Raw genomic sequence first — 17,463 nt, forward strand, 5'->3', positions numbered from 1 at the left:
AGAAAAGGCAAGTAACAGATAGGAGGAAGATTATATGTAATACATATGTTGTACTATATATGATGTACTACATATAAAGGACTTATATCCAGAATATATAAACAATTCCTACAAATTAACAGTAATAGTAAAAAAGATTTAACAGGTACTTCATAAGAAAGAATACCCACATGGCTGACAAATATATGAACTGGTGCTTACCGTCATAGTCATCATGGAAATATAGGTTAAAATCACGATGCAATGCTATTTTATATACACCAGAATGAGTAAAACAAAAAAGACAAACAATAACAAGTGTTGGTTTGAACGTGGAGCAACACAGTATGAGAATGTAAACTGGTACGAACATATTGGAAATAACTACATACTGGACAATAACTACTAAGATGAATATAGATATTGTTAAACAAGAAGGCCTTCACAAGAAGGACTGTGGTGACCTCAATGCTTTATAGTAGCCTACAAGCAAACCAAAACCTAAGCCTGTAATGCCTCATGGTTAAGAAGTCAAAACTTAAGGACAATCCATCATGAACAGCCAAACAGACTTCGCCAAATAATCCAACTGTTTAACCTATAACCGATCAAATAATTTCTTCCTTTGCTTTGAACCCTTCTCTATGAAAGCCTTTCTCCAGCTTCTCATGGTGGAGCTTTTCTAACCCCTTCCAGTTTAGTGCTGCCTGATTTGAATCAATTTTTGTATAAATAAACTATTAAAATTTTTAATATGCCTCAGCTTATCTTTTAACAACATATGTGATGACTTTGCAGTACTACTCCTGGGTGTATACAGAAAGGCATATCCAAAGACAATGACAAAAATGTTTATAGCAGCACGGTCTGTAACAGTAAACACCTGCAAATAAACTCAAAGTCTATCAACAGAAGAAATGAATGAATGGGATATACCACTCAATGGAATATATATAGCAATGAAAATGAACAAATTACAGCTATTTACAACACTGGTGAACCTTGCAAATGTAATGTTGAGCAAAAGAAGACAGACATGAAACTATAGATTTCATTTATATAAAACTCAAAAACAAAATCTATGGTGTTATAAGTCAGAGAAATGGTTACCGTTGGGGAGAGGTAGTGACTGGGAGGGGTCCTGAGCGGGACAGCTGGAGTGCTTGATAATTTATTCTGGGTGTTGGGTATACTTACATTGTGAAAAATTTTGAGCTACACTTTCATGATTTGTTTTCCTGTACTTCAAATACACAATCAGAAAAAAACTCAATAAATTCAAGCTCTTTAGTGCCTCTCCTGACATGGCTCCATTCATCTTTTTGGCCACATTTCTGATGCTTTCCTCCTTGTTCCTGGCTCTGCATTCTCCAAACATTTGTTGTGTGAGTATTTATTTTGTTCCTTCTTGAATACCCTTTGGCACATAGCAACTCATTTACACCTTTTAATCTCTGCTCAGATGTCTCCTCAGTGAAACCTTTCAGATTCCCTCCATCACTTTCTGGAATCACTTTCAGATTTCTCCATCACCCACAATAATTTGTACAAGTCTCCCTTTTACCACCATTTCCCATACTATTATAAGTGTGAATGTGTTTATTCCCCTGGATTGTGACTACTGAGAACAGGTTCTGGATTCTCATTTTTTACCTCAGTGGAGGCAAAGCACCTTACCTGTTCATTCCTTTATCACATCACCCATGTGAAATACTCTCTGATAGGTGTATGGAAATATAGGAGTGCGCAAGATTCTCAGGAGAATCTGGGTCTGCCAAAGACAGCACTCAATAAAGCAAAAAGACAGAAGCCAAAGAGAGAAAAAGATACACGATGGAATAGGGACAAGCAAACAGGGCACACAGATCATTATGAAATAACACCGCCATTTTGATGGTGTTTTACGACAGTGCCACTAAAGACCTAGAGCTGTTTTGTGTTGTTTTAAAGCTTAAATGGGAAATATCTCTCAGCATTTGTCCTTGGGGTTAAATGAAATTAAGTAGAAGGTATAATTTAATAAACAATAAGTCGCATCTGTTATTTTAAAACCAAGAAGCATAAGCCACTTTTGTTATCCTGTCTGTTAAATAGGTCTGACTTTTTTAACTAGTTTAAATCAATCTTAGTTAAGAGTTCTGTTTTGCCATAAATTGTGGATATTTTTCTAAATAATCACCTTATATAGCATGGACTTATACCTGCAAGTCTTTTCCAGAAGCGTTCAGATTGACAATAAACCAACAGAAGTACAAAATATGTAGACTAGAACAAGTCAGTCTATTTCACTGAAAACTGCAGTTTCACAGAAATATTTTAAAAAATATTTTCACCATACTGAAAGGTCATATTATATATAATATAAAGAACACATAGCACTTTAAAGAAATGGGCCCTAGTATTTCTTTTTTCTTATCTATAGTAAAAGGCTTAGAGCTAGTCTAAGATTGCTTTTTCGGTAATTTCTTAAAAGCATTAAAAATTTAAATAAAATGCAAAGATAGTATCTAAAGCTGCAAATAGGGCTATTTCACGATATCCTAAATGCTCATTATAATGCTTAAGGTTCACTAGGACCCATCAGAGGACTGGAAAACCGGTGTCGCTTCCTGTCTCCATAAACTGATGCACTTTCCCTTGAGGTTTATTGTACTCTTTCCACAAAGGCACAATGTATCCATCAACACTGTCATCAAATCACTGTTATTAATGCAATGGCAGCGTAGTGTGATGGGCCCCTGCAGCCAATATTATGCACACTTCTATGAGTCAGACTGTTTTTTCAAATAATTTGATATGCCATTTATTTTTTAATGATTAGCTTTACTAAGGTGTAATTTACATATGATAAAATTCACTTTTTAAGTGCACAGTTCTACAAGTTTTGATAACTGTATACAGTTGTACAACTACCCCCACAATCAAGATACAGAGCAGAATTCTCCTTCCCTCAACTCTACCCCTGGGCCACTGATCTGTTTTCTGTTCCTATAGTTTTGGCTTTTCAAAAATAAAATCATACAGTAAGTGGTCCTTTATGTGTGTCTTGCCTTCTTTCCCTTGCTTCTCAGATTCATTACGCTTCCAAGATTCATCCATGTTGTTCCATGGATCAACAGCAGAAAAGGGGGGAGAAACAAAACACACATACATTTTTTAAAAAAGAAAAACTTTGACCACTTATGAATTTGGATATTTAATAACAAATGAGCTTAATATGGAGTTTGTATATTTGGTATTGTATAAATTAAATATTTAGATGGGTAACTATTTGGCTTTTCATTTTCTCTTTATAATATTCTGGTTTTTTAAATTGATCTACCATTCATGGTAATCATAATTTTTAAATATTGTGAATGTATTAGGAAGGTAGATTCGGTTGAGTTTTCTGATTGATTTCATGTGAATGTGAAAAGAGTGAAAATCGCTCCAAAGTTTTTGGACTACATCACTGGAAAAAAGAAGAAAATAAAAAGAAGGCCACTCTGACCCTTTCGTCCTAAAAGCAGGAGATAAAACTGCCATCTGAAAGGTACCCTCCCTATACTATAGCAGGAGAAAGGAAGACATTCTTATCACCGGAGACAGGGAATTTGGGGCCAAGAAATCTGTACAAAAATACCCTGATAAATTAACCCTTATCTTCCCAGTTATTTCTTCACCATTTACTACCCCTGGCCCCAACCCTTCTGTCTTGTCAATTATTCACAAATTTATTGTTTGTCGACAAGGTATAAAAGCTTCCTGCTGTGATCACATCTGCAGGTCTTCATTCTCTTGTGCAGGCTCCCAAGTACATGTAAAATTTTAATAAAATTGTATGCTTTTCTCCTGTTAATCTGTCTTATGTCAGTTTAATTCTCAGGCCAAGCCAAAGACCCTAAAAAGGTAGAGGAAAATTTTTTCCTACCCTGCAGATGCAAGATTAGTTTCAAGTACTTTTTCTTTTTTCTTGCATATTGATGCATATCGAATTGTTCCAGAACCATTTGCTGAAAAGACTAACTTTCCCCATTGAATTACTTTGGGCATTCAATTTAGAGCAGCCTTTATTTACTCTAGTCAATGGAGGGCAGGGAGTAGTCTCAATCTCCTCTATTCATATTCCTTTGATTATTGATCTCAGCTGTAATTTTGCAAAAGAAATACTTCTCTCACTGGCCCTGGAGAACCTTCTTTACTTTGGCAAACCTGCTAGGCTCATTACCAGAAAAGGGAGATTGAAACAGGAAAGGACTTCCTACAACTCAATAACAAAAGAACAAAACCCAATTTGAAAAATGAGCCAAGGACTTGAATAGACATTTCTCCAAAGAAGATACAAACGGCCAACAAGTATATGAAAAGATGTTCAATATCACTAATCATTAGGAAAATGCAAACCAAAGACACAGGGAGTTATCACCTCACAGCCATTAGGATGGTGACCAGGAAAAACCCAGAAAATAACAAGTGTTGGTGAGGAAGTGGAAAAATTGGAACCTTTGTGCTGTTGTTAGTGAGAATGTAAAAATGGTGTGGCTGCTATGAAAAACAGTATGTAAGTTACTCAAAAAATTAAAAAATAGTATTAACATATAATGCAGCAATTCCACTTCTGGGTATATATGCAAAAGAATTAAAAGCAGGGTCTTGTCAATGTATTTGTACACCCATGTTCATAGCAGCATTATTCACAAGAGCCAAAAGGTAGAGCAACCAAAATGCCCATCTATGAATGGATAAACAAAATTGGTCTACCCATACAATGGAATATTAGCCTTAAAAAGGAATGAAATTCTGGTACACGTATAACATGAATGAACCTTGAAACAGTATGCTAAGTGAACTAAACCAGTCATAACAGGACAAATGCTGGATTCCACTTATGCAAGACATCCAGAGTAGTCCAATTCATAGCAACAGAATGGTGGTTACCAGCCACGGGAGAGGGGGAAATGGAGAGTTGTTGTTTAATGGATATAAAGTTTCAATTTTGCAAGATGAAAATGTCCTGGAGATTGGCTGCACAACAGTGTGAATATACTTAATTCTAAACTGTACACTTAAAAATGGTTAAGGTGATAAATTTCATATGATAGGTATTTTACCACAATTAAAAACACACACAAAAACATGAGAGCACCACACCTGGTGTCTTTGGTTAAGGTTTCCCTAAGGTTAAGCTACGGCCAGGGCATTTAAATACCCCATTACCTTACATGGGTTGTTTGGCACCATGAACAGCCTACACCAAAAGAGGGATTACAAGGAGATTTGATGAATTCCAACCTTAAGCATTAAAATTAAAAAGGCATATTGGAACTGTGGAAGAAAACATGAGAAGCCATAAACTAAAATACGATGAAATACTATTTCATACTATGAAAATGCCATTGGTTATAAAGAATTTACGATTTCCTCATTTATTTTTTAACCCCATGATATCCTATAGTGATTAACAGTGAAACTTTGAAAATTTAAAGAAAGGACAAAGAACCCTATGTTTTTATTTACTGATTAGCAAATATGTTGAGAAGACTATGTCCTTCCCTACAGACAATCTTAGAGAGAGAGAAACCCCTAAGACAGAGTAGATGGTTGCAACTTGGAACATAAACGAAGACTAAATCCTTGGGACCTGCAGAAAGAAGACAGGAATCCTTGAAGAGTCCCCAGCCGTTAGGAGCAATCCTAGAGAATTACTGAAACAAGTACTAGAATCTTCTTTAAAATTTTTTCAGACATTTGATCTGCAAACTTTTCACCAGAGTACTGAAAACTATATTCTCCTTCATGGTGTTTTGGTGTTCGTTTCTGAATGACATCATTAAAAGGAGCCCTATATCTAAGCTCTGTCAGGAAAGCCTCCATGAGAATTTTCTGATTCCCACATCATATTACTCGCAGCAGATACTAATATTTTGGAGCCACATTCATTCACTAGAGTTATAGGTCAACTGAATAAAAATGAAAATCTGTCCTTTCAATGAGTGTTTATAGTGATCCTAGCTGGGATTGGTGGCTTACCAACTACCCTTTTCTGAATGCAGAATAATCATATTGCCAGAGGAATGGAAGGAAAACTGAAAGACCATCTGAGTCCTGTTCTGTTTTGGAGTAGGCCAGTGATTTTAAAATAATAAAGTTAGTTGTAATCTGTACTGCTTTAAAGTGACATCATGTAGCCTATGAGGTAATGTGTTGCATAACTATTTTCAAATGAAATTGCTAAATGCATACTTAATTGGGCCCTACTGCTGGAAAAAAATAAAAATAAAAAACAGGAATACTAGTTATTATATTGTTCTGGAAACAAGAGAACCAACTTAAAGTCAGAATTCTTGAAATATAAAATAATTATTTGCATGTATGCAAACATTCCTAAAAGTTGTTAATAGTAATATTAATTTACTTTTGTGAATTAGAGAAATATATAGCTGTTCTACCTACTCTAATTTATGCCTATCCTTGAAAGTTAATACAAGTCCAATACCAAGATCCCAAGAGACAAATTACCTTGGGATTTCCCCTTATACAGTAAGAGAGGGGAAATGTTTTCATCTTCACAGATAACACCTAACTTAAAATTTTTTTGTCAATTTCATGACAATTGAAATGCTATAATTATACCCACACAGATAAAGACAAGCTAAAACATCTTTTCTTTTAAGTACAAGGAAACTTTATTTTCTTTCCTTTGTCTAGAAATCTGAAAACTCTGTTTTATAATCATATGACAGTTCTAAGAATATCCGTACCCAATGTTCACTCATTTATACAAAAATTACTTTTCTTTTGCTGTTACCAGTTGAGTCATATTGTAGAAAGATCAAAGCGTACCTAACACTGAGAAACATGGCTTACGACTCAGCTATGGCTGTAGATGGAGCGTCTTGTTAGTTTAAAAAGGATCCCTTTTTGATTAAACCTACTGCTTAGAAAGACCATGTAATGATCTGTTGTATATTAAACAGAACTTACAGATTAATGGTACAATTACAATATATTACAATGTGACTGTTCTCCAGTGACCCAACCCTTTGAATAAAAATGTCCCTAAATGCTTCTACCACAGGACACTGAGGACAACTGAAGATGAAGCATGCTTACTGAAGTCCTTCTCTGTTACAGTCAAAGGACCCAAAACAGCTTAGCATTTCCTTCAACACCCAGCAGGTAGATGGGGCACTTGAGTTTAGGTAATGGTTTTGCGGAACTGCATTCTGAAGCTCAACTGAGTTCAGGAAAACAAACAAACAAAAATCCGTGGGCTATGTCACCACCACAGAGATCTAGCACCCTGAAAAGAGGCTTCCCTGTGGCAAGAATTCACCATGCTCAGGGCAGAAGTGATCCACGTATTACCTTCAATTGCTCCAGGGCAAAAGAGGAACCATCCTGCTGTAAAATTTCAATAATCTGTTCCACAGAGTTGGCCGAGAACCAGCTGTAAGAAAGGAAACACATGATTTCACCAAATGTGTGATTTCTCCTTTCTGAGATAGCAATAAACCTAAACACAGGCTTCCCCCAAACCCCATCTCACTAATGAAAAACAGGTTTCCAGGTTTTACAGGATGACGAAATAAAACATTGCTTCTCTGGGACAGTGTCTGCAGCCCACTCTCACTGATGCAACATAAAGCCTAAATTTTCTCTTTTGCTTTGTTGCATCTATTATATATAAATAAATGGTATCTTGACTGTGAAAAACTGATGCTTCTAAAAACGCAGGGATAGTTGTCTTATTTTCCAATAGTTTTCTTCTTGTCTTCCTTAAGCCGGTTTGTCAATCTCTCAAATCACTGCATAGAACCATTTGCTGATCGGCTTGATCAGACCATCAGAGATGACTTTACAAAGATAAATTAATTCAATTGTTATTTTCTAGCCTCTCTTCCCATTTAAAACAAACAAAAAAAATGTTTTGCAGTAAAATGACAGATTACTTAAATATAATAGATTTATTTCCCCCTTAAAGAATGGGCAAGAAGCTATTTTCAAAGGTAAGTGAACATAAAAGCACTATGCTAACTGATCTCAGAATTCAGTGCATTATCAAACACAACGTAATTACAACGTTAGCAAATTCAATTTAATACAGTCTTTCCAAAGGAACAGATTTAATTGAGACCTCTCTTTAAATACCTGTTTATTTTGTCCAAGTGTTCCTCAAGTATAAAAGGCTTGTTTTGATCAATCTTGGACTGTTTGAAAAGAAAAATACTTAAATTAACTTGAAGAAACTCAAATCTTTTAAAAATCTTTAATAATTTTATCATACTTAATGATACACTTTGTGACAGATTATTACTTTCAGTCCAATTACATCCAAATCTCATAAATAACTAACTACCACAGTGTTCAAAACTCAGACAGCATATATTATTCCAGACTCGCTCTTAAAGGTGTCAAAGGCAAACATGTCCTTATGATACATTATCCTTAAAGTGTGTCAGTAACTTTAAGAACTGCAAGGGACTTGAGAAGTAATCCTGCCCACATTCCATGTGATACAGAAAGTCCTACCACACCCTCAATATTCCTGCAGCATTGACCTCCAGGGTGAGAAACGGTTCCTCAGGAAGAAACTCACGAGTGCCTGAACAACTATAATTAGAATTTTTTCTTTTAATTCTGGACGAAAAGTAAGCCCTCTCATGTTTCCAGCTCTAGTCAATCCCTCTTCCACCTTAATCTTCTCTCCCACAGTGCGGTTTTGTGCCCCTCACAATCCAGGTCTTTCTCATGCACCGTTCCAGTTTATCAAGGTCATTCTCCAAGTGGGGAACAGGTACCTTAGCTGCAGGTGTGGCTGAATCATACAAAGTACAACAGGGCCCCACACAGCCTTGTTTGTTTTGGACACAATGCTTTTACTAATAAGACTACCTCTGGGTTAGTTTGGGAGCAGTCCTATTAGGCTGCTGCTTTACACCAAGCAGTTAAAACTTTAACTGGTGCCATTCTAGCTACATTTCTCCCCTTCTGTATTTATGAATTTGGTATTTTAGACCGAAACCCAAGATTTTTACTTATCTGTATTGTGATACTATGATTTAAAAATAGGAAATATACTTTTGGTCTTCCGTTCCTGGCTCACAGATGCCAAAACGCTTGGAATATCCCAAGCAGAGTACCTTTTGTTATATTTGGTCTTTTGTCCTCAGTTCCTGAAACAAAAGTGAAGTGGGCATCTTGTTTTATTCATAACAAGTCACTTTCAATCACACAGGTTGTTTATGTTAATGGGGTGACTTTTGGAAAGCCCCACAGGATGGGGACAGGCTGCCAGGAGAACAACCAAGGGATTACAGAGCTGGAACTTTCAGTCCCCTCCCCCGCCATCACCACCGCAACTCCCTACCTCTCTGTCTTCACCTAGTGAGGGGAAAGGGGCTGATGATGAGAGTTCAATCACCAATGGCCAGTGACTTAATCAATCGTGCCTATGTAATGAAGCCTCCATAAAAACCCCAGAAAGGATGGGCTTGGAGAGCTTTCAGGTTGGTGAACACATCCATATTTGGGGAGCCTGGTGCACCCCAACTTCATGGGGACAGAAGCTCCTGCACTTGAGACCCTTCTGGACCTCGTTCTTCACTTATATCCTTTATTATACCTGTTACCATAAACCCATAAATGTTAAGTGCTTCCCTGAGTTTTGTGAGCCATTCTTGTAAATTACTGAAACCAAGGAGGGGGTCGTGGGAACCCAGATTTATAGCTAGTCAGTCAGAAGTACAGGTGACAATCTGGGACTTGTGACTGATGGCTGAAGTGTGTGGTCAGTCGTGTGGGACTGGGCCCTCAAGTTGTGGGGTCTGACGCCAACTCCAGGTAAATAGTGTTAGCACGGAAATTAATTAGAGGACACCCTGCTGATGTCATAGAGCATTCCTTGATGGGTGGAACATCGACACAGCTGGTATCAGAAGTGTTGTGAATGCGGCACTACTATGAGAGTAAAGAAAAACACAGGGTGTGTCTTCTCCATCTATTAAATTTCACACTGTTGCTATTAAACATATCACTCTAAACTCAAAGGGGATTTTTTTTTCATCCATATTCTTTTACCTCATTTATTTTCTTAGTTTGAAATCAATTTGATCAAAATGCTATCATCATTCTCATCCAATCACTGGGTACGACTAGGCTAAGACGACTTTACCTACAGACTAATACCTGTATACATTTAACAGAACTCTTTAGTATAAGGCCCTTAAACACCCCCCCCCCACACACACACACACAATAATGCATCCCACATTTACTCAACTTGACAACAGGATAGACTGTCAAATACTTTGACCAAATCTGACGAAATTCTCACATGCTCTATATTCATATTTGTCTCATTGAGTATTCAGGGGCCCCACCAATCTGTCCTTCAGTTCTTGGTAATTTTTTACACCATTTCTCTAAGAATTTCATCCCCTCTATCTTCTCTATTATAAATTCCTAATAATTATATATTGGACCTCCTGGAACAATGACTCTCATTTTCTTTTCTCTCCATTTATCAGCTTAGTATTCTTTTTGTCCTCTTAAGAGTTTTCCTCAACCATTAATTTTAATCTAATCTGTTTGGGTTGTTATCATTCTTTAAATCTCTTTTTATTCTTTGACTACTTATCTTCATAACATTTGTTATTTCATAGATGAAATATTTTCCTCTTATCTGAATAATTATAGGTTTGTTTCTTTTTGAAGTTTCCTTCTTCTCCCTGAATTGTCTGCTTCCTTCAAGTACCTTTTTTGTTCGCTTTGGCCAATTTTTTTTTTTTTTTTAATGCCTGGCAATCCCTGTTCTTCTGTGGGAAGCAGTAAAATGAGGAAGCTTCGTATGTAATGTCAATCGCAGTTATAGAACTGTCAGTTGTCTGATGCAGCAAAGATGACCAGGCAAGGATCTGCAGGTTTCATTAGAGGGTCCTCTAATGTCAGTGTCTACAGGCTCTGTTTCTCCTAATGTATTGCCTGGCAGTGGGATGATGGTATGGACGGAAGGTTTGTGATCCCCCCAAATTCACGCTGAAGCCCTAATCCCCAGAGTGATGGTATTTGGAGGTGGGGACTTCGGGAGGTAAGTAGGTCAGGAGGTAGACCCTCATGAAGGGACAGGGCCCTTCTAAGAAGAGATCCGAGAAAGCTCACTTTCTCCCTCTCTGCTGTATGAGGATACAGCAAGGTGGCTTCCCTCTGCAAACCAGGAAGATGGTTCTCACTGGGAGCCTAATTGGTTGGCACCTTGATCTTGAACTTCCCAACCTCCAGACCTGTGAGAAATAAGTTTCTGCTGTTGAAGTCACCCAGTGTTTGGTGTTTTTGTTATAGCTGCCCAAAGTGACTAAGACAGATAGTATGTAACGGTTCTGGAAGCCAACTAGGGAAAGAGGCTAGAGACCTTCCCATTTAGTACGTTCTGCCTCTTCCCATTTAGTACGTTTTGCCGACCCCTGCCCTCATCAGCTAGCCCTGTAAGAAGTAAGTCTCTATTCTCCTGCCAGGTTATGAGCGGGTAGCTGCTCCTACAGGAGGACTTCTGGAGGCCTAACTGCTCCTTATAAAAATTTGCAGAGATTTTCCTGTTTTCCTGCCCTAGTCCACACGCCCATCTTCAAAGGGACCTGGTACCTTTCAATGGGGTGTACAGTAACAACTGCTGCTTATTGGCTTCCCCAAAGGGGAAGGTTTCATTGTCCTTAGGTCTACAGTAGCTGCCCTCCATCCTTCTGCTTTCGAGGTCCCAAATACTGACATCTCATGCCTGTGCTGTCTCCTCTTCTGTTCTGTCTGTCTTTGTGGATTCGTGCCATTTTTATTCCTTGCTGCAGTTTTAGTGGTGTCTTAGGAGGGGGCAAGTATTGAATCTGTCATGTTTAACTGGAAGTCATATAGCATTTTCATGGATTCTTGCTCTTATGAGAAATTTAAGTTAGACAACATAACTAAGGAGTTAAAAGTAAATGCTGCAATGTACTTCATTATATTTAGTTACGTATCAGAGTTTCACTTTAACATCTTCACAAACAGTGTCAACAGTGAACTTCCATTATACAAACATCATGATGCCTCGTAAAAAATCCCCTTCAAGGGCCAATCACAGGCTATGCACCGAAATTCAGCAGCAAGGAGAAGACAAGCAGTGCAGTTGCACAGTAAAGACGTCATCTTCTCAAATGACCATCCTAACAATTATGAAGCTCAGACTCTCCCATGGAGCTCTGAAGTAAATAAAATTCAATACATTTATTTACACCTACCAACAATAATGTTCACCAACTGCTAATTTTTCTATCACTCCCCCTTCCCCATGAATTAAAATCTGAGGTTAGAATATTGACAAGATTACCTTCGTGTGGTAAGTGTCTAAGACATCTGCAATATTTTCTTTTGAAGGAGACTTCAGGGCTAACAAATCTGCTTCTAGCATGCTCAACTAAAGGTTAAAAAAAAAAACACGGAAAACAGGTTTGAGACCACACAGAAATACAAAAACGATTTTTTAGAAATCTTCTATTCTCTTTTAAAATCTTTGTCTTAAAATCATGATGCTCTCTCTTCAGTTGAATCAGTGAAGGAAATTTTCACTGAAGTTGTGAACACACATCCCCACACAGCAAATGTTGCCTTGCAAAGCTTGGATAACGGTGGGAGAAACTAAAGAGAATTAGAGACATCCATCTCTGTTTCCCTCTGGCTATTGAACACTTGAAATATGGTACTACAACCAAAGATGTGAATAACAAATTTAATTTTAAATAATTTTAACCAAAATTGCTACCTGTGACTAATGGCTACTATAATGCAGAGCTCTATAACAGAGACACTAACTCTCCGTTTATACTCCTCACATATCCATCCTATGCTCAGCCAAATAGTACTTGTTACTGTTTACAAAACATAGCTAATGCTTTTCTGCCCATGGGCTTTCTTATTAAATGTCTCCTCTCTCCAGAATGCCTTTTCCTGACAATACTCATCTTAAAATCCAGCCAAACTGCAATTTTGTGAGAAAACTTTCTTATAAGTAAGCTCTTCTTCCTTTCAATCCACTGAGTACTTGCTCTGTATTCTGTTTCTACACTTATCATACTTTACTCTGTCAGATGAACTGATTATTTATCTTTTGTACCCACCTCTGTCTAGCCCCATGCCCAACGTGTACTCCTCACTCCTGTCACCCGCTACAGGCCCTGTGAATGGTGGTCTACGCATCACAGATATTATGACTGGCAAGCTAGCAAAGAAGGGAGGAGGGTGTGGATCAGCTTCCTCTCTGAGCATCCTTAGCTAAATACCACTATAATCAACAGTGTCCCCTACCCAGAGTATATAATGGAGTGCCCATGTTTGTTTCCTGTGACAGCTCAAGGGAAGGATGAGACAGCCACCTACTCAATGTGACCGAGTATGCCATAACATGGGGAAAGATCTGAAACTTCAAACAATGTGATGGAAAATCCTCAAACAGTGTACAGGGGACAACCTTCAACTTTGTGTACTTCATACATTTTTATAACATTCCTTCCCCTGTCCCCAAACAACCCTCCCTCAAGATCAGGTATTCATTTGGAGACCCATGCGTTTCCTGGGAAGCTGACTTAACCCCACAGTTCAGGGATGGAACGCATTAGCTAGGCTAAGCTAGTGGGTCTATTCCACCCACCCATCCACCCACGTGGTTCAGGGGTGCTATAAACCAGTCCAATCAGAGCTAAGCCAACTGAAGTAGAATAAATCCCAAAATCTCTTGCTGGGAATTCTGAGGCAGAATCACCTTCAGTGGGGTTTTATGTTATATTTAACACAAGTAGTTTCAACTACTGTAGTAAAACTGCCATCCCCATTTGGGAGATGAAAAAGACACACACACACTGGGATTTAAAGCCAGGCTGTCTGTTCGCATACTCTTTGTCACGTTCCTATCCTGTGCTAAGAACACAGCAACCCTGGTTTTAAAAAAGACAAAGAAACATTGTCACTTGAAACAGATATCCTTTAGGAAAGTTTTTGAAACCATATTTTACAAATGTAACTTTTAAATGCACCAGGGAAACAAAACCAAGAGAAACTTTCAAAACGTTTTCATAAAATAAAAGCCTATCTTTTCATGTATAACTTTAGAATTTTATATATTAGACTTTCTTAAAGTAGTTTTTTTTTTTAACAGAATGTAATTATTCATTAAAAAACATTCACTGAAGGTGCCAGGCAAAACAGCCTTGAATTGATATGATTATTTTCATTTTGTTTATGAGGAAACTGAAGATTGGAGAGCTTAAGAGAACTTTCCCTAAGGTTACAGAGCTCTAAGCAATAGATCCAGGAGTCAGACGCATATCTACCAAAGCCTGTGATCTTAACCACTCATACTGCCTCCCGTATAATATGAGGTATTCCAACAATACAAAATGAAATCATCCAAGTAATTACCTTTTCAGAATCTACAAAGTGTGTAGCAATTCCTGCTGTATACACATCTCTTCCTTTCAGCCTGAATCCTGTTAATGCAAGGAAGTAACCAAGTTTCCCTTGAAGTCTTGGCAAGAAATAACCTCCACCCACATCAGGGAATAGTCCTGTAATTAAATAACAAAAATATGTAAGAATGATTCACATCAAAGAGATGACTATAACTTTCTTTAAATCAGATTGTCATTTCTCTCTGGCGTTTCAATCCACATGAAAATGTATTACACTAAGTACTATGCAATGCAATCAATATCATAAAAGACTTTCTATAAAGTGTGCTCACTGAATTTGGGTATTTTTCAAAAGTTTCATTTCTCATTTCTACAGAAGTCAAAGTATTTGATGGCACAATGTTGTGTATATAAGAAGTACTCAATATATACTACCTACATTTTCTCACCACAAATTACTTTCAAAGAATCTCCAAAACTGGTAAAAAATTGAAAAAATATTATTTCCATATGATAATCATAGGAAAAATATGCATAATCTAAGGCTATTACATTAATGTGAAATTTCATTATTACCATTTATTTTCCAAATAGTCAATTACCTAATAGTTAAGATATTTAAAGTGATGCAATAACCATTAGTCTTATCAAATGAACAAGTTTATACTTAATAAAACCACTTGCATTTTACTTTTTTCTTAAGCATTAGTATTTTTTGAATTCCTTTATTCTCTCCAGTCGTAACAAATGAAAATAGCATATATACAAATACCTGCCAGTACACTACTTTCTGGTGTTTAAGAGCTCCTTAAACAATTGTGACCCTCTAGTTTGATAATCCATATATCTATTCTAAGATGGCTTCATTTAATGAAGTTGAGATAAAAACACAAGCATTTAAATTCTTTCCAGTTCTACTTGACAAAAAGGTCCTAGACTTGAAAGAATCAGCAGTGTGCTAATGTAAACAGAAACATCTCTTAGCACCTCAAACAAAATAGGTCTAAAATTGAATTCATGACCTTTTCCAACTACCATCATCTCCTTCCAGTATTACGTACCCCAATAAAGGATAGAACCATTCAGCCTCCACACCTTCTTCTCTGTACAACTCTCTTAACCCCCCATCAGAGACTATGTCCGCCTGTTGATTTCTTCTCCAAACGGCTCTCCACACAATAGCCAGGGTGATCTTTCTAGCAACACATATCTTGATCAGTCTTGCATTCTACTGCTGAAAACTCATCCATAACTATTTCTCTTAGATTAAAACCAACACTTTTATCAAAGTCTTCAAGGCCCCGCACAACTTTCTCAATTATATCTCTTACTACTCACTCGCAGAACCCTGCCACTCTGGTCTTCTCCCTTCAGTCCCCCACCTTCTACATTCCTACCTGCCCCAGAGCCTCAGCAGCACTTGGCCCGATGAAAACGCCCTCAATCCTGGAACACTTTGATCTGTTCCAGGGCACCACATTCTTTTGGCCCCAAGTGGCTCCTTCCAGGCCCCGTTGCTGGCTCACCTTCCTTTGCTTAACTATACATGTTACTCAGTGCCTAGGCGAGATCTCAGACAATCCCCTCCTCCCTACACACGCATTTTCTCTGCTCTTATGATTTTAGATAACATCTATATGCAGATTCGTCCCTGTTACGGACTGACCTGTGTCCCCATCCCAAATTCTTAAGTGGAAGCCCTAACCCCCAATGTGACAATTTGGAGCCAGAGCCTTTAAAGTGGTAACTAAAGTTCAATGAAGTTATAAGGGTGGGGGCCTAATCCAGTATGACAGTGTCCTTATAAAAAGAAGAGACACCAGGGACACACACACAGAAGAAAGGGCACGCGAGGACACAGCAAGAAAGCACCTGTCTCTAAGCGAAGGAGAGAGGCCTCAGGTGAAACCAAACCTGCCAGTACCTTGATCTTGCACTTCCAGCCTCCAGAACTGTGAGACATAATGCTGTTTAAGCCGCCCGGTCTGCGGTATTTTGTTGTGGCAGCCCTAGCAGACCAATACACTCCCAAATCTGTATTTGTGATTATGCCATTTCCCTTCAACACCAAACTCTTAGATCTGCTTTGTGAATATAACCACGTGGACAATAAGGATCTCAGATACGACATGGCGAAAACACAACTCTTGATTCCCATCCCTCCAACTACACCGCTCCTTCCCTAATTGGCCTCATCCATTCAGCAGCAAAAGATAAACACCTTGGAGTTATTCCTGATTCATCACATCAGCAAGCCAGTCAACTCCAAAATATTTTTCAAACCTATCTACTCTATTCCAACTCTATACCTCCACACTACTCCAAGCCAAAATCCTCCCTCTCTAGGCCTGTGCTATCCAAAATAATTTTCTATGATGATGAAAATCTTCTATAATCTATGCTGTCTGCCCGCCATAAGTGGCTATTAAACACTTGAAATGTGGCTGGTGCGACTTTGGAACTACATTTATTTGAATTTATTTTAAATAGCTGTATGTGGTTAGTGGCTACTGTACTAGACAGCACAGCTCTAGGTTAGCGCACATATGACGACGGTCCCATCAGATTAGAATGGACTATAAGCAAGAAGTCTGCGACGTTCAAAGAAAAGGCTACACCCAGCTACATAATATGCTAGATTAACTGCTAGCTCTGCATAGTTTAAATACAAGGAGGCTCAGCACACTGTCCATCTGCCCTGCCCCTGCCCTTGTCTGGGGCCAAGAGCTGTTGAGGGAGCCAGGGCAGCTGGGGAGGAAGGGAACCCAGGGGACTCCTCAACCCACCTGCACGCCCCTTCCCACCCCTACACACACACACACACACTCTCACTTCCCTTCCCTTTGTTTATCTCTTTTTCCTCTTAGTGTCCTCCCCCCTCCCTCCCATTTATTATTTCTCCTCTCAAACTTTAATTTCTCTGGATCTCTTTCAATCTCAGCTCTCCCTTTCTCTCCCCCTTTCTTCCTTCCCTTTCTCCCTTGCCCCCTCCTGACACCACTGCCCTCTATAGCCCTTTCCCAACCCTCCCCAAACGCACATGTGCGCAGCCACACAGAAACTTTATCTTTTA

General features: G+C 38.3%; 1 protein-coding gene across 5 annotated transcripts in view; it reads right to left on the minus strand.

Annotated features, from left to right (window-relative positions):
• HIBCH (3-hydroxyisobutyryl-CoA hydrolase) overlaps positions 1 to 17,463 on the minus strand; it is an 85,063-nt gene that overhangs the window by 25,760 nt on the left and 41,840 nt on the right. For 4 of the 5 annotated variants that reach the window (XR_013993555.1, XR_013993556.1, XM_081052140.1 and 1 more), the window contains exons 8-11: positions 14,401 to 14,546; positions 12,317 to 12,403; positions 8,110 to 8,168; positions 7,327 to 7,408 (exon numbers count right to left, since the gene is read on the minus strand). Coding sequence is in view for 3 of the 5 variants with exons in the window: in XM_081052140.1 (XP_080908266.1) it covers positions 7,327 to 7,408; positions 8,110 to 8,168; positions 12,317 to 12,403; positions 14,401 to 14,546 (374 nt within the window). In the remaining 2 variants the exon portion in view is untranslated. The remainder of the gene's footprint in view (positions 1 to 7,326; positions 7,409 to 8,109; positions 8,169 to 12,316; positions 12,404 to 14,400; positions 14,547 to 17,463) is intronic. The other variant, XM_081052142.1, reaches the window with a different exon arrangement.

This window comes from Rhinolophus hipposideros (genome assembly GCF_964194185.1).
Source record: "Rhinolophus hipposideros genome assembly, chromosome: 6".
Classification (NCBI taxonomy): Eukaryota; Metazoa; Chordata; class Mammalia; order Chiroptera; family Rhinolophidae; genus Rhinolophus; species Rhinolophus hipposideros.